The sequence below is a fragment of the Pipistrellus hanaki genome (genome assembly GCF_964339955.1).
Source record: "Pipistrellus hanaki genome assembly, chromosome: 2".
Taxonomy (NCBI): Eukaryota; Metazoa; Chordata; class Mammalia; order Chiroptera; family Vespertilionidae; genus Pipistrellus; species Pipistrellus hanaki.
This window is the reverse complement of record NC_140504.1, coordinates 197,631,307-197,654,121: the sequence shown is the minus strand read 5'-3', so window position 1 is coordinate 197,654,121 and position 22,815 is coordinate 197,631,307. Positions and strand designations below refer to the sequence as shown.

At 47.0% G+C, this 22,815-nt stretch overlaps 1 protein-coding gene across 7 annotated transcripts in view; it reads left to right on the top strand.

The window, feature by feature from the left end:
• Positions 1–22,815, top strand: part of CAMTA1 (calmodulin binding transcription activator 1) — a 540,293-nt gene that overhangs the window by 31,587 nt on the left and 485,891 nt on the right. For all 7 annotated transcript variants that reach the window (XM_084875718.1, XM_084875717.1, XM_084875716.1 and 4 more), the window contains exon 3: positions 451–569. In XM_084875718.1, coding sequence (XP_084731844.1) covers positions 451–569 — 119 coding nt within the window. The remainder of the gene's footprint in view (positions 1–450; positions 570–22,815) is intronic.

The window sequence follows — 22,815 nt, the reverse complement described above, 5'->3', positions numbered from 1 at the left end:
TGCAGCCTTAAATTCCTTATAAGATATATAACTTGCTTTTGAAAGGATAAGTCTCATTTATATTCTAGAGGATGAAGTGGTATTAATTTATGAATAAAATAGTCCTCTTTTATTAGAATTCTTCTTTCCTAAAAAAACGTAAACCTTTTCAAGTGGTTAATAGAGGATCCCGGGTTGTGTTTGAGGTTAAATTATTGTGCGGCTTGGGTGGACTTCATGGAAACCTGGGTGAGAACCTTTAAAAGTGACGCCTGGTAACGGGCAGCTGCTGGGGTGGCCTGTCCACTGCTGGTCAGGCAGCAGGAGCTCTGCTCAGGGTCCAGTGAGGACCGCACTCAGAGCACTGGCTCTTGGGCTCTGACTAACCCGGCTGCTGCTTCTGACCTTGCCAGTGAACTTCACAGAGATTTTCTCTTGTTTTCTCTGAATGTATTGTCTTCTTCTTTGTAGATGATCATGGGAACAGCAATAGTAGTCATGTAAAAATCTTTTTACCGAAAAAGCTGCTTGAATGTCTGCCGAAATGTTCAAGTTTACCCAAAGAGAGGCACCGTTGGAACACTAACGAGGTAGATAAATTTCTATTTCTAGGGGTATCATTTCTTAAAGGGAAAACTGCTTAGGTCATTTTGCATAGTATTACTTTATATTAGCTTTGCCTGGAAATATTGAACTAGGAAATGGTAAATGAGAAGATTATTTAATTCGAATTTGACAGAAACCAACATGTTTCTTGAACGATCTTTGCTTGGCTTGGCTTGCTTTGAACAATATCAACTGTGCACGCTGACTGACTAACTAAGGGAGCATGGGTTCTCTCTGTTTTCCTGCATTTTGGCGTCTTGCATTTGGTGGTTAACTGCCTGCATCGCCACTGAACACCGGTGCGTCTGCTGTCACGAGTTGGTGAAGAGACAGCTCAGTGCCCACAGGCCGTGCGGTGTCTTGACGATGTGAAGTGTCTGTAGAGTTGGGACGGGTGGGCTTCCTGCTGACAGAAAGCTCTTAGTCCTGCGATGAAGACAGTTTGCATGGAGGCCAGCTGGCTTACCGGAACCATAGGAATCTTTATTAGAAGGAAGACTGTTTAGTAGACTGGATACAGGGGCAAAAGTAGGTTTATAGGGATTTGAATGGAAATAATACAATAAATAAAACATACAAGAATAAACTCTGTTTCTCCGATCACAACTGTAAGCTTACTTGTGCCCCTCCTTGTATTTAGCATTCAGTTAGAAAGAAATTTGATGAATTAGAATGAAGTAAAGTTTATCTTCTTGGGTGATGTTTCTTCTTTTTTTGGTAAATCTTAATCTGGGAGTCTTACCACGGTTTGATTGCTTTCTCTTCGTTCTCAGTTCGGAATCTGAATATTGGAATTTAGGGTGATACCCGCTTAGTGTGGTGGTAAGAATTGAGTGTGTGTCCATAACTTGGGGAGTTCTAGTTCTTTAATTCAAATGGCTGGGTTACTGGTTTTGCAGAGTTGGTTATATATATAGAGGTCTGGTGCACAGGTTCGTGCATATTGAAAGTAAATTAATTAGGAGGTGGCCAGCGGGGTGGAACTGGGCAAGATGGGCAGGATGTGCCCTGGAACCCACCTCCTTCGGTCCCTACCCAGCCAGTTACACTTGGAGCGGTGCTGGGGCTCAAACGGCGTCTGCCGAGTGAGCAGGGTCCCTCGGCCTGGCCTGCAGGGACCAGGCTGAACCCGGCATCTGACATCCCCCGAGGGGTCCCCGAGTGTGAGAGGGCACTCTGCAAAGATGCTGTTGCTTGGCAGCACCTGTGTTGAGCGCCTGCCCCCTGGTGGTCAGTGATCATCATAGCTACCAGCTGGTTGGCCAGTCACTTCGGCTTTTATATGTATAGATGTGTGCTACCCTGTTAGGGTGTTATATTTAACTAAGATAAGAAGAAAACAGTGTGTCTGTTCACCATTATTTTTTGAAGATTATTTTGTCCAGCTCCTCAATTTAGAATGCTTTCGTTTTGAGTTGTAAGTGGTTACATGGATGAAAGTTTCTTTACTTTTCCCAGTTTACGGGGTTAAATACTCCATAGAACCCCATAACTTTGTTACCATATCTCAGCTGACTTTAAATTTCTTTTCAGGTATGTATATTTTGATTATTTACATAAATTATATTTCTCTTTCAGACAATACTTTTGCTTTGACTAACATTAGCTAGTTTAGAGGCCTATTGTTTCATGTGGTCATTTATTAGCGGTTTCAAACATTTAAGGCAGATAAAGTAGATATGTTTTAAATGAGTCTTTACCATAGATTATTACTCTACCAGCAAAATAGTATACTTTGGGAGCCATTCAGTAGGTCACAACTAGGTTTGAACTACTTAAAATTCAGTATATGTCTTTGTAAAATTCAGTATGTTTTTGCACCATGGATTTGACTCCATACTGTCATATATTAGCTCCAGTTTATTTATAAATGTATCAAAACATATAATAGGTATGTATTTTTTAATTTAATATCAAGTTGGCAGTTTATTTTAATTATGATTTGAAATTATATTAGAAAGCAGCTATGGTTAATTAAAATCAGTGGCCTTAAGAATCTTATAAAGCAAAGGTGACAGTGTTAGAAATGTAGTTGGTAGTTTATCTAAATTAGGGGTGTCGAACTCAATCAGAGAAGGGGCCAAAATCTAAAATCCAGCCTAAATCGCTGGCCGAATGGTTTACTGAACAGTCATAAACTGACAATGTCATAAACTGACAGCGGAGTGCAGTGATGACAGCGCGGTGCGGGCCACATTGCAAGGCCTGGCGGGCTGGATTTGGCCCGCGGGCCTTGTGTTTGACACATGTGATCTAAATAATGGATTTCAGGTTTTTTGGAACTTTGGAGCACAGCTCTTCAACTGAATTCACATTTTTACTTCCAGAGTTAAAATAATCGAGATGTTTTACTTTTACCTTTTAGATATAGTATAAAATACCCAATAAAGAACATTTATAGAGATAAGACTAAAAGGAAATTAAGCTCCGTGTTTGGTCCCAGCACTCCAGTTCACAGAGCTCCCTGGAAACCGCTGGTTTAGGTCCATGTTGCTCACTGCCAAGTTCACAGACAGGGCGGGCGCACCTCCTGGTCCCTGCTCTCTCCGCGCTGAGAAGCCGGTGTGGAGGCGGAGCTGGGCGGCCGGCCTGCGTTCTGTGGAGAGGACATTGGCCTTTTCCCTGTTCCTTTTTGGCTTTAGGAAAAACGGGAATCTTGGAGTGACAGCAGAAGGCTCGGATCAGGAGTAGTTAACTCTGTGGCAATGGACCTGTCATTAAAAACACTTAAAATTTTATTTTATTAAAAATTGTTTTCCGTTACAGTTGATATTCAGTATCACACTAGTTTCAGGCACACACCATAGTGATTAGACACTGATATTCCTTATGAAGCGACCCTCCCAGTGAGTGTGGTGCTCACTTGGCACCAGGCACCACTATTATAACGTTGACTGTGTTCCCCAGCTGTACTTCCCGTCCAGGGCTGTTTGTAACTGCCCGTCTGTGCTTCTAACCCCCTCCCTTCTTTAGGCGCCCGCCCCCTCCCATTCAGTGTTTAACTGGCTCGGATCATTGGAGGCAGAGATTGTCAGTATTCCCATCAAAGCACTCACTTCTTCTTCCTTCAGCTGCTCTGGAGCCTGGAGGACACCACATCACGCTGTCCACTGGCTCGGGGGGCCTGTGAAGGCAGGGCCTTTGGTCAGGGAGTCCCTGCAATTGCTCCTCCAGTGAAGTGTGGCCATTCTGCCTTCCGAGGGCCACGTCCTTCCAGCGGAGCAGACGGCTGAGTTCGGTGGAGGGCTGAGTTCGGTGGAGGGCTGTGTTCGGTGGAGGGCTGAGTTCGGAGGAGGGCTGAGTTCGGTGGAGGGCTGTGTTCGGTGGAGGGCTGAGTTTGGAGGAGGGCTGTGTTTGGTGGAGGGCTGAGTTTGGTGGAGGGCTGAGTTCGGTGGAGGGCTGAGTTTGGAGGAGGGCTGAGTTTGGAGGAGGGCTGTGTTTGGTGGAGGGCTGAGTTTGGTGGAGGGCTGAGTTCGGTGGAGGGCTGTGTTCGGTGGAGGGCTGAGTTTGGAGGAGGGCTGAGTTCGGTGGAGGGCTGAGTTCGGTGGAGGGCTGTGTTCGGTGGAGGGCTGAGTTCGCTGGAGGGCTGAGTTCGGTGGAGGGCTGTGTTCGGTGGAGGGCTGTGTTCGGTGGAGGGCTGTGTTCGGTGGAGGGCTGAGTTTGGAGGAGGGCTGAGTTCGGTGGAGGGCTGAGTTTGGAGGAGGGCTGTGTTCGGTGGAGGGCTGTGTTCGGTGGAGGGCTGAGTTTGGAGGAGGGCTGAGTTTGGAGGAGGGCTGTGTTCGGTGGAGGGCTGTGTTCGGTGGAGGGCTGAGTTCGGTGGAGGGCTGAGTTCGGTGGAGGGCTGTGTTCGGTGGAGGGCTGAGTTCGGTGGAGGGCTGAGTTTGGAGGAGGGCTGAGTTCGGTGGAGGGCTGTGTTTGGTGGAGGGCTGTGTTTGGTGGAGGGCTGTGTTTGGTGGAGGGCTGTGTTTGGTGGAGGGCCGCTTGAAGCGGCTTGTACTCAGGGGCTGGGTTTACACACGTGCATTTCCTTAGATCTCACTGGCCCGGCATGTGCACAGCATGTTCGCCACATGGACTGGCGGCCCGAGTTGCCAGGACGAGATGTCAGCTGGCCTCTCCTCGCCCATGTTGTCCCCATCTCTCCGCGGGGTGTGCACAGCGGAATTCCCGGGAGCAGTCTGTAGAAATGTGGAGAAATTCCTTTGTTCAGGTCCGACCTGTCTTGTAGTATTCATGACTATTTGAGAAAGCCCACCTTTTACACTGCGTGTGCATATTGGGGGAGGGGAGAGGGAGCCTGGGCCACTCCCATGCTGCCGTTCGTGGAGACTGTCCTCTGCCAGAGGTGAGGATGGGGTAATTGTCCCTGAGCCTTGTAACAGGATGGCAGGATGGTAGCCCTGCCTGTGACTGCTGTGGGACTGCTGGTGAAAGTGGTTAAATTGGTCAAGATAGCTCACTTGATAGGGCTTGCCTTGGTCTGACCTTCATTTCTTTGAGTTCTCAGGAACATTCGTTCTCTTGTGTGTTGTCTAGGCTTTCCATCAAAGGCCCGTAACTCTGAACATCAGTGCACTCAGCAGAACCTCTCTGTGATTTAGTTTTGGGTTAAAAACCGTTAGCAGCGGGTTCGTATTGTGGGTTCATTTGCCCATATTTGGTGGAGCTGAAAGTCACTGAGAGGAGGATTATTAGAGGGGAAGAGAGATCTCAGGGCCAGGTAAGCCACTCTTCACCTCCCAGCTCATCGGGAGAGGGAAACCTTCCTTTCCTGAGTGCTGTTTGCCACTTGGAATCAGATGCATGTGAAGTCTAGATTACGCTTTCCCCACCACACTCACCTCCGCCCGGGTTCCGAAGACGATGAAGGAATGAGGCTGATGGCAGCAGTCTTGGCAGCGAGCATTTATGGGACATCCGCCTATGCCAGGCTCTAGGGCGCAATCCCACGTGCGCCTCAGGGACCTGTGCAGCAGTCCTGCGTTCTCCTCGGAGAGAGGAGAGGAAGTCAGTGGTGGACGTGGGAGTCCCTCCCGGACTCGCTCCATGTCTGTCCCAGAGGGTAACTTCCTGTGGCCTCCGAGATCTTGCAGCTGTTAGTGACCGTGATCCTTTGTTTTATAGAGCTGTTTGGCTTCTTTATGCATTTGCATTTAAAGTATTATACATACACTTAATGTATTTTTGCATGAAGGTGTTTTTTAAGTAGCACACTCATTTCTTGTGGAAATCGTTTTTATTCTTGATGAATATTAATCTAGGGGCTGTGGATAATGAAGAATGGGTATTACCAGTAGGAATTCTGTGCCTCCAGGTAGCTGGAGGGTTAGGCTTGATGTTTCCATCCAGGGCAGGAGAGGGAAAGCATTAAACACAGCGCGCATCTGTCAAGGCGCCAGCTCTTGCTTCATGACCTGTTTGTATTCACATCTTCATTGGGCGAACTGTGACCAGGTTTTTTCGTTTTAAGCTAATATTTTTAAGGCCCAGGGCCAGAAATAATTATGCTAATGCAACTTTCTGATTGCACAAACGACTACTTCATAATTACACATATTAGTACTCCATGAGTGTTGTTGGGACTAAAGTCTCTTTTGTTTAGTCATTAATTAGCTGTTTGACTGAAAACAGCACCCCCGGTCCCACAGTCGCCCGGTCGCTTCCGCAGGCAGCCGAGTAACGGCGCCCAGCCCTCCTAACGCACACGTGCTCCCGAGCCCCGGCCATCCCGGCTGTACTGGGAGTGCTCTTTCTTTTGCTTGTTTCCCTCCAATACAAAGTTTCTCCAGAGTAAGCAAACAAAATAGAATTCTAGTTTGTACTGATATTAAATAAAGTTTCATCAAAGGTTTTTGTTTGGTGGTAACTTGATAAATTTTCATATTAACTGGTTATTGGGTATTTTGAGGTGCAGATGTTTGTGTAGAGAGCAGCACAGACAGACATGCCCTGGGGGCACACCACAGAAGCCGGAGGAGACCCTGAGTGAGAATGCCTTTTATGGGGAGAAATTTACCCCTTTCAGTGATGAGTACGCCCCTCCCCCATTTCTACATTCAGAGAAGAAAAGTGAACTGTAAGACCATGAGAATTATTAAATTATGTTTCACTTAAGTGATTTTAACAACAAGAAGCCACCTTACTTAAAAATTCCTGGGGGGAGGACAGGAGGAGTGGACGGGAAGAGGTTAATGGGGGAAAAGAGGACTTGTGTAATACTTTCAACAATAAAGATTAAAAAATAAATTCCTTTAATCACTATTGTGTGGTGTAGGCATATATTCTTGTATTTTTAATTTTTTTCTTGGTATAGCTTATAAAATCAGTTATAAACACAGATTTTATAAACTCAGATTTAGGGGTGTAATTTTTTTAATGATTGGTTTTGCTAGTGAACTTATATCTTATCTTTTGGAAAAACTTTTTTTTTTTTTTTTTTTTTTTTTTTTTTTTACATTTAGAACTTTTCAAACTTCCAAAATGTGAGCTAAACTGACAAGCACGTAATCAGTGCTCTGATCAGAAAGGCGAGTGGGCTGTTTTGCCTGATGCCTCGGACAGCAGTTAACCTTGACACAGCTTCGTCTGTCTGAGTGCTCGGCAGAGCCAGCCATCGGAATGGCCCAGGTTCTCCTCGGAGTCCAGGCAGTGCTTTTCGGGGGAACTGCAAGTAGGAAAATGCGGATAAGAACACGGAGAGCCAAGTTTTAAGAGTGACACTACTGATTTTTAAAAAAATCTTCTTTATTTTTAATTTTTATTTCTTATAAACCCTTGTGTCAAGGGCTGACTTTTTTTTTTTTTTTAATATATTTTATTGATTTTTTTACAGAGAGGAAGGGAGAGAGATAGAGAGTTAGAAACATCAGTGAGAGAGAAGCATCGATCAGCTGCCTCCTGCTCACCCCCACTGGGGATGTGCCCTCAACCAGTGTACATGCTCTTGACTGGAATCGAACCCGGGACCCTTCAGTCCGCAGGCTGATGCTCTATCCACTGAGCCAAACCAGTTTCGGCTGAGGGCTGACTTTCAGTAGATCGCAGCGAGGGATGATTTTTGAATACAGTGTATGGTACCGAACTTCAAGTTAAACATCATTTTGTAGCAGTTGGGCTAACTACAGTTCCTCTGTTTAACTTGGTGTGAAGTGAGGTGATGGATCCCCAAATCTACGTGAGCGCACGCCTACTCATCAGCCTGTCAGTCCCGCAGGGAGGGGCCCAGGGACACTGGCTGTATTCACCCGCATCAGTGAGGCTGCAGCTGGGGAGGGGGCAGTACTGCCGGGGGCGCTCTGAGGACCGGTAAGGAAGCAAAGCTTATGCAGAGAGTAGTCATGTTCATGAGATGGAACATAGTGCTTCCTTTAAAGGAAGCGGTTCCTGTGGCCCCACCTTCATTCTAACGTAACTCTTTCAGTATAATGCTGGAGGCCCGGTGCACGAAACTCAAGCAAGGGGCTCGGCCCTCGTAGCTCCGGCTTTGTCCGGAAGGTCGTTCGGCTGTCCAGTCTAATTAACATATTACATTTTTATCATTATAGAAATGTAGCACTTAGAAGACTACTTGGCTTATAGTCAGTGCTCAGTAATACAGGGTGTCCCAAAAATATGCACGCTTTAACAGCTGGGAGCTCAGTTTAGAAAATGAAATGTATTTAAATAAGCACTGTCTTTATAATTATTCCAAGTGTGTGTGTGTACATTTTTTGGGGGACACTTATATTTGTTGAATGGATGAAATCCGTAAAAACACCAAAACTTAATATAAATTCTTGGACTTCTGTGATCATAAAGCTCAGTACATATGTACACTGCATGGAATCACAAACCTAATAAATTTTATATGAACAATGTTAATTAAATCAGCCCATGATGATTTTCCAAGACTAAATTGTGTCTTACAACATGAATATCACGCTGTCTGTTCTCAGGCAGGTTCTTTTGAATTTGGTATGTGCCCTGTCATGTGCCCTGTAGTTGTCCCCTCCCCCTCCCTCCCCCCAACGATCCAAAAACCGGTTGTGCTCAGCAAGCATTTCTGTAAGTCTGCCGTCAGGCCTTGGCACAAATATATCATCTAGTCTTAAGTTCACTTCTGCTTCTTGTCATTAGTCCAAGAACAACTTCAGTGACCTCCTGGGTACCTAGGGATTGTAATCACAAATCAAACATGAGCAATGACTTTGTGCGCTGGGACATATTTGTCATAGGCTGTACTTTTTCAGATTACAAATTTAATGAAGATGTGAAATTCAGACTTTCTTGGTGAACCCAAGCGCCACTGGTATCTCGGAAAGACAGGGAGCTGGCAGAAACGGGCAGTGGTGGCTCTGCTGCCGGCCAGCTGAGTGCTCGGCGGGACCCCGCCTGGCCGTTTTGCTGGTTGTGCCGAGACCTTTAAGATTTGCCTTCAGCCCAGTTCTGCAGGAGAGGCTCTCGGAGTTGTTTGGGAGTGCAGGCAGCTTTGGTCTAGCTCGGGAGCTTATTTTTATTTTTAAATGTACAATCCAGTAATCTTGAGCATATACACGAAGTTGTGTGACCATCACCACTATCTGATCCCACCACGTTCTCATCACCCAGCCCCTCAGCGTTCTGTCCCTCTGACTTGGAGGCGTTGGCGCCCTCAGGGGCCAGCCAGCCTTGTTTCAGGGGCTCAGGTTTCTATGCCTGTCTAGCACTGGAGTTGAAAATATTTGGTTATGTTTTTATTGATTTTTTTTGAAAGAGAGAGAGAAACATCAATTGGCTGCCTCCCATATATGTCCAATCAGGGATTGAATCTGAATCCTACTAAGTTCCCTGACTGGGAATCAAACCTGCAACTTTTTGGTGTTTGGGACGATGCTCTAACCCACATGTGTCAAACACAAGGCCCGCGGGCCAAATCCGGCCGGCCAGGCCTTGCAATGTGGCCCGCACCGCGCTGTCATCACTGCACTCCGCCGTCAGTTTATGACATTGTCAGTTTATGACTGTTCAGTAAACCATTCGGCCCGCGATTTAGGCTGGATTTTAGATTTTGGCCCCTTCTCTGATTGAGTTCGACACCCCTACTCTAACCAACTGAGCCACTGAGCCACATTGGCCAGGGATAGCACTGGAATTGAAATTTGAACAGTGTCTTTTTGCCTAGGTCTATTATTATTATTATTATTATTATTGTTATTATTTTTATGTGCCTCAGGCATTAAAAAGTTCTGGCCACCAACACAGGCATCAAGCTAGGCTGAACTAAGGACTGTACATCTGCTTTGCCCCTGATTGATAAAGAGCAACACCTCCAATCAGGTGTCTCCTTGTCCATTGCCAGGGGTATTTTTATTATTTTTAAATATATATTTCTATTCATTTCAGAGAGGAAGGAAATAGGGGAGAGAGAAAGAAACATGAATGATGAGAGAGAATCATGGATCAGCTGCCTCCTGCACATCCCCCACTGGGGGTCGAGCCCACAATCCAAGCATATGCCCTTGATCGGAATTGAACCCGGGACCCTTCAGTCTGCAGGCAGACGCTCTTATCTACTGAGCTACACCGGCCTGGGCTTTTTGCCTAGGTCTTAATACACAGTGCTGTTTGCTGAGATTGTTTATTAAAAATGTTAAAGTGCAAATGAGGATCCAGTCTGGGCCCAATTTTCCTAAGTTGATGAAGAGGGCTGAGGAGAGAGTTCAGTTGCCGTAAGACTGTTCTGTGCAGACTCCGTTGATGGGCTGCGTGGGGTACAGTGTCCCACTCTTTTCAGTGACCGTGGCACTGACGTTCGTAAGGAGAAGCGGGGTCCTGAGGGTCAGCTGAGACGGACAGGGAAGATTCGTGGGAAGGCTGGCATTCTTAGCTTAGTGGCTTTCAAGCTGAGCTGCATCTGAATCACCTGGATGGCTTGTTAAAACACAGACCACCCCCCCACCCCCCCGAGTTTCTGCTCCCGTAGGTCTGGGGCGAGACCTGTGAATGTGCATTTCCACCATGTTCCAGTGCAACTACGTCGGCCCCTAGAGGATGCTCTGACTGCCTCACTTGGCTGTAATCTCGGCTCGGCTCCCACAGTACAGTCAGGGTTCGGTACTTGGCTGCCTAGAGTACAGCTGAGCTTTCTGAAGTCTCTCCTCTTGGCTCCTGTACTGGAAGCCAGGGAAGGCAGCATTCATTTTTGGTATCTGAAGGGTTTGTTAATGCCTTGCTATGTGGGCAGTCCTTTTAAAGCATGGTGGCAGTGAGGGTAGGGGTAGGAAGCATAGTGCAATTTGTGTGATTTCTTTTTTTGAAGAGGTGACGTCTTCAAGTATAGCCTCCACCTGCCTTCCTTCCACCAGCATTTGGCCCAAATGGCTACAAACAGCAGAACCCTAAAGCTACATGTCATATCTGCCTGCCTACCTACCCACCTGTCTGCCTACCCACCTACCTACCTGTCTGCCTACCTACCTACCGACCTGTCTACCCACTGCCCAGTCCTTTCATACTACCGACCTAACGGGTTGGGTAGTGGCCCTTCATCAGACCTGTCTTCTGCAAATATTTCCTCCCTGTCTGGGCTGGTCCTGTTCTTTTGATGCTGCCGTTAATCGAGTCCAGCCAATCAATGTTTCTTTTCACGGATCCTGCCTTTGGTGGCGTAACACTATACCCAAGGTCATCCAGGCTTTCTCTGATGTTATCTTCTAGGAGTGTCACGTTTTGTGTCTTACATTTAGGTCTGTGATCCATTTGGAGCTGATGGTGGTAAAGGGCATAGCGTCTGTGCCTGCGCCTGTTATTTTCCAGGCGCTGGCCAGTGTCCCGGCTCCCTTTGCTGAGAGGCCCTGTGCTCCATGCGCTCCGCGTGCTCCGTGTCAGAGACCCGCTGGCTGTGTCCGTGTGGCTGTGTTTCTGGCTGTTTGTTCCACTCTGGCTGCTCCTTCACCGCCACCACCCTGTCTTGATGACTGTCGCTTGTTAGTGGGTCTTGAAGTCACATAGTATCAGTTCTCTGACTTTGTTATTCAATGTTGAGTTGGCTGTTTTGGGTCTTTGCCTCTTCGTGTCAGTTTAGGATCACTTTGTTGAGATCCACAAAGTAACTCGCTGGGATTGTCAGTGGGATTGTGTTGACTCTGTAGGTCAAGTTGAAAAGAATGGGCATCCTGGTAATAGTGAGTCTTCCTGTTTAGGAACATGGAATATCTCTCCATTTATTTAGTTCTTGATTTTATTCATCGGAGTTTTGCAGTTTGTGTATATATTTTGTTAGATTTATATCTATTTCAATTTGGGGGGGGGGGTTTCTAATGTAAATAGTATTATGTTTTAAAATTCAAATTCCACTTGTTCATTACCGGTATATAGGAAAGCAATAGACTTCGGTATGCTAACCACGTGTAATTGCTTATTAGTTCGGGAGTTTCTCAGAAGGCCAAGCCATTCGAACAGAGAGAGACCATCCTTGTGTGTGTGTGAGGGGGTTCCCTCTGAAAGAGGTCAGTGTGGGGAGCTCCGCAGGGAAGGGGGGAGTCCCAGCACAGAGGTCAGGGGCAGGGGGGTCCTTGTGGGGGACAGGATCTCCTCAGAGAAGCTGGGCTCCTACTTAGAAAGGGCCAAAGAGGCGTGGTTTTTTTTCTTTTATTTTTTTTCCCCCAGAAGCAGGGAAAAAACCCTTAACTATATTGTCCGTTTTAAAAATTAAGAAAGAGTTGGAAGAAAGGGAAGATGCCATTCATTTCCCATTTCTGAGAACAGATACATTATTGAAATTAATAAGCAGAATCCTTAAAATTGAGGACAGAGTATAGTCATTTCCCATTTCTCCTAACATCCCTTTCACTCTGTAGCAAGTCTCCTTTCCTGGCCTCAGAAGACAGCTGTTACTGTGCCTGGTAAAGTTTTATTTTAATATTTGTACTGTGAACAAAATTTAGAATCCCTAATGCTAATTGTTTTATTTAAGAATAATTTTTATTAAATGCCTTAATTGTTATTAATCAAAAATTTTATATTTAAGCATTTTCCAGTAATTTTTAACAATCCATTTCTCAAGCAATTGAGAGCACCTGCTGTGTGATGATTATGTATTTTTTATTTCATAAATGAGGATAGTGAGACATAAGTGTTTGGGAATTAGCGTTTGGCATTATCTAATAGACTATGTAATTCAGCTCTTCTTGTTGTGAGCTGTCTGGCTGCCCGGGCTGGACTGGAAGGTCGAGGTGGACAGGAGTCTTCATGGCTCTGGTTACTGAGGGTCTCGGGAGCTTAGAACAGTGCCCGGCACATGGCGGGTGCTCAGTGACTGTCACTGAATGGATGAGCGCCGGGGGACCGGAGCAGCAGACGCGGCGTGGGCCTGCTCCTCAGGGTGCCGCTAGTCCGTGTCTCTGAACTAGACAGCCTGGCTGAGTCACCGTCCTTGGGAGCTCCAGACGCATCTGTGGAGCCCGCCCGCCCCCGAACTTGTGATGCGAGGAGAGGGGCAGAAGGCGTGCTCCGGCATGCACGCAGGTTCCCCAGCCACGGGAGGGAGGTGAGCGCGCGCACTCGGCTCTTTATCCCAGCTAGCTGTCCGAGGAGTCCCTCCTGTCTCCGGTGGGAGTGGGGAGGCAGAAAGCCGGGCAGGAGCAGAGGGCAGGGCAGGCGGGGATTTTAAGGCAGTGAGCATGCACTGGGGACCTGGCCCTTCAGCTGGGTAAGAAAACAAGAGAGGAAGAGAAGGCTCCTGGAGCTCCAGGTGCAGAGGCCTGTCTGAGGAAGGCCATGAGGAGCAGCTGGGGAATTAGCTGGAGAAGTGAGGGTAATTGTGGGTAAGGAGCAGCACTCTGCCCGCTCCAGCAGGCAGCCACCAGTGAATAAGCAGAAGGTCCCGGAGAACCAGGAGCCCAGAAGAGAGCGGATCTCCAGGAGCTAACAGCTCGGACGCCCTATTAGTTATGAGGGGGGTCCTCTAGAATGCCAGCACCACCAAGCAGGGATCTGTTCGGACCACCCCGTTTTGCCCAGAGCCTAATGTTTAATAAAGGTGTCTGAGTATGAATGCCACTAAAGGTAAGGAAGTAAAGAAACTGAGGCAGGAAAGGAAGGACAGCAGTTCTGAGCTGCATGGAGGTGCACTCCACCATGGCACTGAATTGTGGCCAGACCACAGCTAGTCCACTTCAGCTCTCTCTGTTCATCTCTGCCAACACCAGACAAATCACCAAACCCAGGCACGTTCTGTCTGGAGCCCCTTAGCAGCTCCCACCATGGTTGCTCGTCCTCCTTCCTCAGACGGTTTGATCGTGGAAGGACCCTCTTCCTGGTTGACGGGTTGTTGGCAGTATTCCTGGTGTGCTTTGGACTGTGGGCCTCCGTTTCTCACTGGTTGTCAGCTGAAGACGGCTGTTAGCTCCTGGTTTCTGTGCCTTCCCAACATGGCTGCTGGCTCAGAGCCAGCAGGAGAGGGTGTCCCAGCAAGAAGGATGCTCCAGTCTCATGTGATGGAGTCACTCAGAACCACCAGCCGCATCACTTGGCTGTTCCAATGGTTTAGAATAAACTCAAGTCCTGTCCACACTCAGGAGGGGTTTACACTGGAGCCCCATCCACCCCACCCTCCACTGCACACATTGATATTTGTACGGGCCCTCGAAAGAAGAAGCAGAGTTTCCACGTGGTCTTCAAAGAAACGCTCAGGCAGCCCGCCCTGTGGCCATGCAGGCGCTGTCTGCCCTCTTAACAGCGGGAGTCAAAGACGGGGCTCAGGAGTTCCCATGTGGTAGGTTGAAACAAAGGAAGAAGTTTTTCTTCTTTTCCCTCCTTTTCTTTCTTTCATTCATTTGCCATTTACAAAATTCCTACCATGTGCCAGTGCTGGGTGAGGAACAGGATGAAGAAGGCAGTTTGGAGTTAGGTCAGTGCGGGCCAGTACAGACCAGATCCGCCATTTTCAGGGCCCGGCTCTCCTGGACTTCTGCTGACCCTTGTTTAGGGTGTTGAGAAAACAGCGGGAGAACCTTGTGGGTGTCATAGTGAGTATGTGCGTGGGGAGTGTGTGTGTTCTTCTGTACAAAATGGTAAAAATGGCCTCACTGAGCAGCGTGGAGAACCAGCCTGCTCCAGCCTAGGGCTCTGCCGTTGTGGTTCCCATCCTCCGCCCCATTAGAATCGGCTTTTTAACATTCCGGGGTGGGCCAGGCTGGGATTTTAAAAGCTCCCCAGGAGACTCTAAAGTGCACTAGGATTTAGTGTCACCACTTCAATCTGCTGCTGGCTGCTTTCACAGGAAATCGGCTTTATTGAATATACAATCACGTTATTAGAACATAAGATTGTGGACCCCCTGACACTCCTGACTTTGGCTATGTCTCTTAAGCCAGGGGTAACTCTCGGTCTGGTGTCAGTCAGGGCAGAGATTGCCCGTTTGTTTTCCTGCAGCCTTCTTCATCCTTCTTTCCTTTCTGAATATCTCTGCTCAATATGATGAAACACCTACTGGTAACATTCCTTTTTTCCTCCCCATAGTTCACCTCCAATTAGCTACTCTCTCCTGTCCATAGATGTCTGTTACATTTCCCACCCCACCCAACCCCAAAGCACTGGGCCCGTGAGCATCCTGGTAAAGTAAGCGGTCATGCAGTTCAGAAAAACCGTATTTTGCAAGATGATCAGTTTCTGAGAAACTTCAGGTGTTAGAAAACGTTCTGTTGTAGGCAGGCAGAGCTCTGGAAAGATGACCAAGAGGTTAGCTCAGACCGCATCTAGGGAGTTCTCAGAGTAGGTATTGGCTAATAATGATTTCTCTTTTTCACAAATTTTATATTTTAATATAATGTCCATATAACTGGTTTCTTTTTTATTCTTTTAAAATTATTCTTTATTAATTAAAGTATTATACATTTCTCTCCCCTACCATTAACCTCCCCCAGTCATTCCCACCCCCCAGCACATGCCCTCACCCCCCTAGTATCTGTGTTCATTGGTTATGCTTATATGCATGCATACAAATTTTTTTGTTGATCTTTCCTCCCTCCCCCCTTCCCCCTTCCCTGCCTTCCCTCTGAGGTTTGATGGTCTGTTTGATTTTTCCCAGTCTCTGGATCTATTTTTGTTCACCAGTTTATGCTGTTCATTATATCCCACAAATGAGAGAGATCATGTGATATTTATCTTTCTCCGACTGGCTTATTTTGCTCTTTTGCATTCTTTTTTAAATTTTTATTATTTTTAAATCTTTATTGTTGAGATTATTACAGATGTCCCTCTTTTTCTCCCTCCATAGCTCCCCTCCACCCAGTTCCCACCGCACCCCAGGCCCGCACCACTCTATTGTCTATGACCATAGGTAATGCATTCATGCATATAAGATCTTTGTCTAATCTTTTCCCGCTCCCCCACAACCCCTTTCCTCTGAGAATTGTCAGTCTATTGCAATTCCATGCCCCGGATTCTATTCCATTCACCTGTTTATTCTGTTCATCAGATTTTTTATTTGTTTGATTTTTAGATTCATTTGTTGATCGATATGTATTTGTTGCTACTTTGTTGTTCACATTTTTTATCTTTATTTTCTTCTTCTTTACAAGGAATACCCTTGAGTTTTCATATAATACTGGTTTGGTGGTGATGAACTCCCTTAGCTTTTTCTTGTCTGTGAAGCTCTTTATCTGACCTTCAATTCTAAATGATAGCTTTGCTGGGTAGAGTAATCTTGGTTGTAGGTTCTTGCTATTCATCATCTTGCTATTCTTGCTACTCCCTTCTGGTCTGCATAGTTTCTGTTGAGAAATCAGCTGACAGTTGTATGGGCACTTCCTTGTAGGTAACTAACTGCTTTTCTCTTGCTGCTTTGAAGATTCTCTCTTTGTCTTTTGCCCTTGGCATTTTAATTATGATGTGTCTTGGTGTGATCCTCTTTGGGTTCCTCTTGTTTGGGGCTCTCTGTGCTTACTGGACTTGTAAGTATTTCTTTCACCAGGTAGGGGAAGTTTTCTGTCATTATTTCTTCAAATAGGATTTCAATATCTTCCTCTCTCTCTTCTTCTGGCACCCCCATAATTCGGATGTTGGTACGCTTGAAGTTGTACCAGAGGCTCCTTACACTATCTTCATATTTTTTTTATTCTTTTTGCTCTTTTGGTTGGGTGTTTTTTGCTTCCTCATATTTCAAATTATTGATTTGATTATATGGATCCTTTAGTCTACTGTTGAATCCCTGCATATTATTTATCAGTCAGTGTATGCTTAATTTCTGACTGATTCTTTTCCTTTTTTTTTTTTTTTTTTTGGCATTCTCATTAAGATCCTTGAAAGCCTCACTAAATCCTTGGAGGCTTAAAAGTCATACTTTAAGGATGGTTTGGAGGATTCAGTGTGTTAACAGGCACAACATCTAACATAATCCTATATAATAAAACCCTAATATGCAAATCGACTGAACAGCGAACTACTGGCAGAATGACCAGTTGCTGTGATGTGCACTGACCACCATGGGGCAGACGCTCAAAGCAGGAGCTGCCCCTGGTGGTCAGTGCGCTCCCACAGGGGGAGCCCTGCTCAGCCAGAAGCCGGGCTCACGTGTAAACCTTGGGCAGACCAGGAGATTCTGGGAAATGCCACTGACCGAAACCTCGGGGTGAAGCTGCCACAGCGGTGCCTGCAACTCTGCGCTCGAAGTGCTCTCTGTATGAAAGGTAGCTCATTAAAGCTGGTTCTTAAAAGCTGCCACAAGCTGAAACTAAAGAAAAGCAAGGGAACACTTAGAACACAGTCAGGAGCTGTGGAAAGGAGTTTTGGGTGAGCAGACATTCTCCTTGTGGCTGGGGTTCCACCAGTGCCTTGCCGATCGAGCATGCTCCGGGTGCTGTAGCTGCGACTGCAGTGCACAGGGAGGGACTCCCAGCTCAGAGAGGGAGGCAGAGGCATCAGGGCGATTATGGCGCATGGGGCACAGCTTCCGCGTAATGGGGAGATGTTAGCCTGGATCTAGAAGTGGGCGGCCCTTGTTTCTTACAGTTTGTACCTGTGTAACTGTGAATGCTGTCAGGGAAGCCGGAGGGTGGTGATCTGTTTGTTACCAAGGTCTCCAAGTCTCCTGGCTCATCTGGGAGGAAGTTTCAAAATCACTTTTTACTGTATATGTGGTGTGTGTGTGTGTGTGTGTGTGTGTGTGTGTGTGTGTGTTTAATCCTCACCCGAGGATATGTTTTTGTTGATTTTTAGAGAGAGAGGGAGAGGACGGGGGTAGGGAGAAGAAGAGAGAAATATTGATGTGAGAGAGGAACCTTGCCTCCTCTATGCGCCCTAACTGGGGTTTGAACCTGAAGCCTATGGTGTGCGGGATGACACGCCAACCCACTGAGCCACCTGGCTGGGGCTTTACTGTGTATGTTTGATTTCAAAATTGAACTAAGATTTCTTTGCACTTAAAAGTAGATTTTACAGATGCATTAACACTTTCATATCAAATCTTTTTTGATAATCTGAGCAATCAAAACATTCTCGTCATCTAAAGCTGCCTAGCAGACGCCTGCATCTGCTTCCGTTGACACGGAGCCACTTTTCATGGGAACGTTGCTTATGGCCCTTTTTATTCTCTTTGTAATGAGGACACAATTGTCCAAATAAAGGGACGCAGCTCTCCTGCCCGGGGCGGGGGCTGTGCCGTGCGAGGAAGAGGATGCGGAGGCTTTTCCGGAAGGGAAAGCAGCATCTCGTACCAGCTGTCCGCAGAGACTGGGAGCGCTTCCCTGGAGTTCTGCGGACCGTCAGCTGCTTTTGTGTAGAACGCAGATAGCATGTTTCCTGAGTGAGGCGATTTACTTAGCTCACAGGAGCCCCAAATCCTTATTTCCACACGGGTTAGATTTGTAATATAAAGCTCATTAGTATTACTCATAGCGCCTCTGATCTACAGAACTTCAGAGGTACATTTGTTACATGAGGGTTTTATGATTGAGTCAGATGTCACTCTTTATATTTCCCATGAAGATGCATTTTTTGGTAATTTTTATAAACCACTTGTTAACTAAGCATTGTGTCTGCTAACCTTTTTGTTCAGTAACCGTTTTGAATGCCTACTGTGTGCCCCAAGCCCTGGGTTAGGCCCGGCCATTGGAAGGAAATAACGGGTGCAGTCATGCAGGAAGACAGACAGACAAAGCATAACTGCAGGCGGTTCTGTAAGGGATACAGCGGGACTGTGGAGTGCGTATGTACAAGGTAAACGAGGCATGTGAGCGGTGGGTGTGTTTAAAATACGACACTAAGCTGTATTTGAATTATGACAGGGCGCTTGCCAGGCAAAGAGAGTCAGCAAGAAAACTTCCCTGCCGAAGGGACCTGTGCTGAGGATAGAAGGCAGGAGCTTGAGTCGCCCAGGTACTTGGGTGTGGCGGGCTCAGGGCTCTAGGAGAGAGAGACAGCAGCCAGGGCACAGAGCCCTCCTGCTATGCTGGTTCACATTTTTACCTCCTAAGCCACGAGGATCAATTGAAAAGTTTTAATCAGAAAAGCGAAATGATTTTCATTTTCACAGTCACTCCGTGGGCAGTTCAGAGAATGGCGGGAGGGAAGCTGGAAACCTGGTGGAATGCAAGCCAGAGATACTGAAGCCCCGCTTTTAGGCACTGCTGGCAGAGGAGAGGCTGAACAGAGATCTGGGATCAGTAGGCTTTATCGTGGCCTCAGAGATGTGCTAGCGAAGGAGAGAAGTTACCAATTCTGGCTCGAATGATAGTGATCCTGTAGATGATAACACACAGGAGACACCGAGTTCCTGTTGGTGTAGCTGAGCGCGGAGCGCAGTGGGACCTCCAGATAGAGATCCCGGAGGCAGTGGGAGGCAGGTCTGGGGGCTCCGGAGGCTCCAGGAGGCTGCAGTGCAGGTGGAATTTCCCGAGGACAGTGGAGAGGATGAGAAGCAGGAGAGCTTCTAGAAGTGAACTGTTTGGGAAATGAGAGAGGATGAGAAAGGGAAGGGAATGGAGCAGGAAGGAGATCAGAGGGAGTAGTTGGCGAGAAGTAGAACTGCAGCGGGCTCCAGGAACCTGGGGAGGACCAGCAGTGCTAGACCGCAGATGGAATGACATAAACACTAAGAAAGCAGTTTCAGTTCCTGTGTGATTAAGGTGGGAGGAAACAGAGGGTTATTGACTTAAAGGGATTTGGGACAATTGGCTTACCAATCAAAAAATAAGCTTAGGCCTCTATCTCATACCTTATATAAAAAATCTAAACATTAAGTGTAAAAAGAAATACAGTACTAGAAGGAATAGAGTCCATATTTTCATGGTGCTCTGTTTTTATCATGACACCAAAATCAGAAAGGAAAAGGCTGGTAAATTGAACTGTACATAAGTTTACCATTCCTTTGTGACAAAAGTACCATCAAATGGAAATGACACATGGGAGAAGGATTTGCCACATGCTTGACAGACAAAGGTTTTCTATCCTTACATATAGAAGGCCTATCAATAAAAATGAGTAACGGGAGAGCTCTGGTTAAGCAATGATGAGTAACCGGGTAAGCAGTTACTCACTGAAGATGTATTTTTCTCCACTTCCAACGTTTTTATAAAATAACAAAGGAATCCAAAGGTGTAAACCTGTAAAAATAGAAAATATTGGAGTGGGGAAAACTTTCGTAGACTTACGAGGTTGGGCCCTCTTTCCTGCAAGTAGAGAAGCTGGACAAAATTTAGAACAAATGTTTGTGCAGGCAATTGAGAGCTAGCAAAACAGTGAGCATTGTGGGGCCGAGATCCGGGGAGCAGGAGCTCAGAGAGGTGAGACCGATGTGCAGATCTGCTGACTCAGGAAGAGGCAGCCATGAGAAGCTGGGCAGCCGGACAGAGATGCTGATGGACTCGGGGCCCGGAGGGTAGAGGACGGGATCTGGTAGAGGTCGGGAGGAGGGACCGTGGGAAGCTTCTCCAGCTCCGAGTAGAGGACCAGTGGCCTCTCAGTGCAGCCGCAGACGCATCCTCTCAGCTCTGATCGGACCCGGTGACACGGACAGAAGAAATGGGCACACTTTGTGGAAGAAGTTTCTCTTAGGAAGTGACATTTCCATGACATGAGGGATGAGGCGTGAGCTTGAGATCAGTCATCAGCGAGAAGAGTGTTCTGGCAGAGGATGCCCGTGGGAAGGAAGGCCTTTCAGTGAGAGGAGCTCGGTGCCTCTGAGCAGTGAGGGCGGGGGAGGTAGAGGCAGTCCCCACTCCAGCGTTTCCTCGGCTCCGCCAGAGGAGTGGGGCTGGGAGGGGGCTGGTTGGAGCGTTATGTTTGCTTTCCAGATGGGGAACGGGTGAGGGCTCTGTTGGGGGCCGGCGGGCAGACCACAGAGGGAAGGCAGATATGTGAGTGTCTCTGTAAGGAGCATCCCTGTCTGCAGGGGGCGCATGTCCTAAAGGGGAGACTGAAAAGGCGCTGAGTGCATTGTGAACAAGAAAACGGAGCCTACCAGTGGGGAGGTACTGGAGCTGAGGCGGGTGGGCGGGGGTAGAGGGATGTAGTGAAATGGTGGTGTATTGGTGTGTTTGCTGCCACAGAATGTGAGCTACAGCAGGCAGAGAGTTTGTTTTATTCCTGCTCCCTCCCCAGCGTTTGGAACAGAGCCTGGCAGTAGAAGGTGCTCAGTAAATCACTGCTGTGGGTGAATTAGTGGCTCAGGGTCCAGGGATGGAGTGAGTTGTGGAATGCCAAGTGTATTGGGAAAACTCTGTTCTCCTGCGTGTGCCTTTCCTCTCACACCCCCCCCCCCACACACACACTCACACTCACACACTTCTGATACCAGGTGTGGGAGTCCTTTTCCCGCCAAGGATTGCTCTGCGACACCGACTGGGTGTCCTACATCTTCACTCCTGACACCCTCTACCCGGAGAGAGTGTCAGATCCCTGGAGGGCCCAGTCCCACAAGAAGCCAGTCACAGTCCAGCTGTCACCTGTGCTTCTGACCCATGGACTGTAAATCTGAGGCTCCCACACCCCTCCTAGGTTGGATTAATTTTTAGAGCGCTCACCGGACTCAGAGGAACACTCCGTTACCAGTGTATTGAAGGATCGGATAAAGGATGTACGTCACCAGTTTACTAAGGGATAGGATAAAGGACGTGAGGAGGATACTCAGGGGGTGGTTTGGTAGGGTTCCCAGCGCAGGAACTTCTGCTCCCCGGTGTTGAGGTGTGTCACCACCTTCCCTGTGTGGATGTGTTCGCCCACCTGGAAGCTCCCCGAACCGTGTACTATTGGGATTTTGTGGAGGCTTCTTCATGATCAATTATACTTCCTTACTAGCCCCTCTCCCCTCTCTGCAGAATGGGAGGCGGGGCTGAAAATTCCAATGTTCAAATCATAGCTTGGTCTTTCCGGTAACCAGCTGCCATCAAGGAGCGCACCTAGTCACCTCATTAGAACAAAAGATGCTTCCAGAACTCTCAGCACTTAGGAATTCACAAGGGTCAGAGACCAAACATTTTAACAAATGATGCTATTGCTCGGCCGGTGTGGCTCAATGGTTAAGCATTGACCTCTGAACCAGGAGGTCACGGTTTGATTCCTGGTCTGGGCACATGCCTGGCTTGTGGGTTCGATCCTCAGTAGGGGTCATGCAGGAGGCAGCTGATCAATGATTCTTCTCATCATTGAGGTTTCTATCTCTTTCCCTCTCCCTGCCTCTCTCTGAAATCAATAAAGCTATATTAAAAAATAACAGTGAATTAATAACAAAAAATAACCTGTTGTTTAAAAAATAAGAAAGAAGATGCTCTCTTCATTTGGGAAATTACAGGGTTTTAGGAGCTCTCTGATAGGAACCTGTGCTGGAGAGCAGTGTGTATTTTCTATGACCTCACACTGAGGACCAAATCAGCATCACTCTCTGATGAAGACATATTGTAGGGAGGGTCTGCGTATTGTAGGGATATTAGGGCCGATATCCCCATTCAGAGTTTAATTATATTTGTTTTTAAAGGATTTAACTATTCACTTATATTTTGAATTCTTTAGTTAGCTTAGTTTCATGGCATTAGTTTTGTCCACTGTGTATTTCTCAGCTGTATTAGTGTAATTTACAGATTACTTATCCTTCAGGGCATGCCCAATTGGGAGGGAACAGTTTTTAGTAATTTTAAAATCAAATTGGAATTATATATCCTGAAGTTCTTTTACAAGCCTGTCTTCCTTTAAACACTATATTGTCTGAACGTGATGGAGGCGGTGGAGATGGTGGTGGAGGTGTTGGTGGAGGTGGAGGTGGTGGCGGTGGTGGAGGTG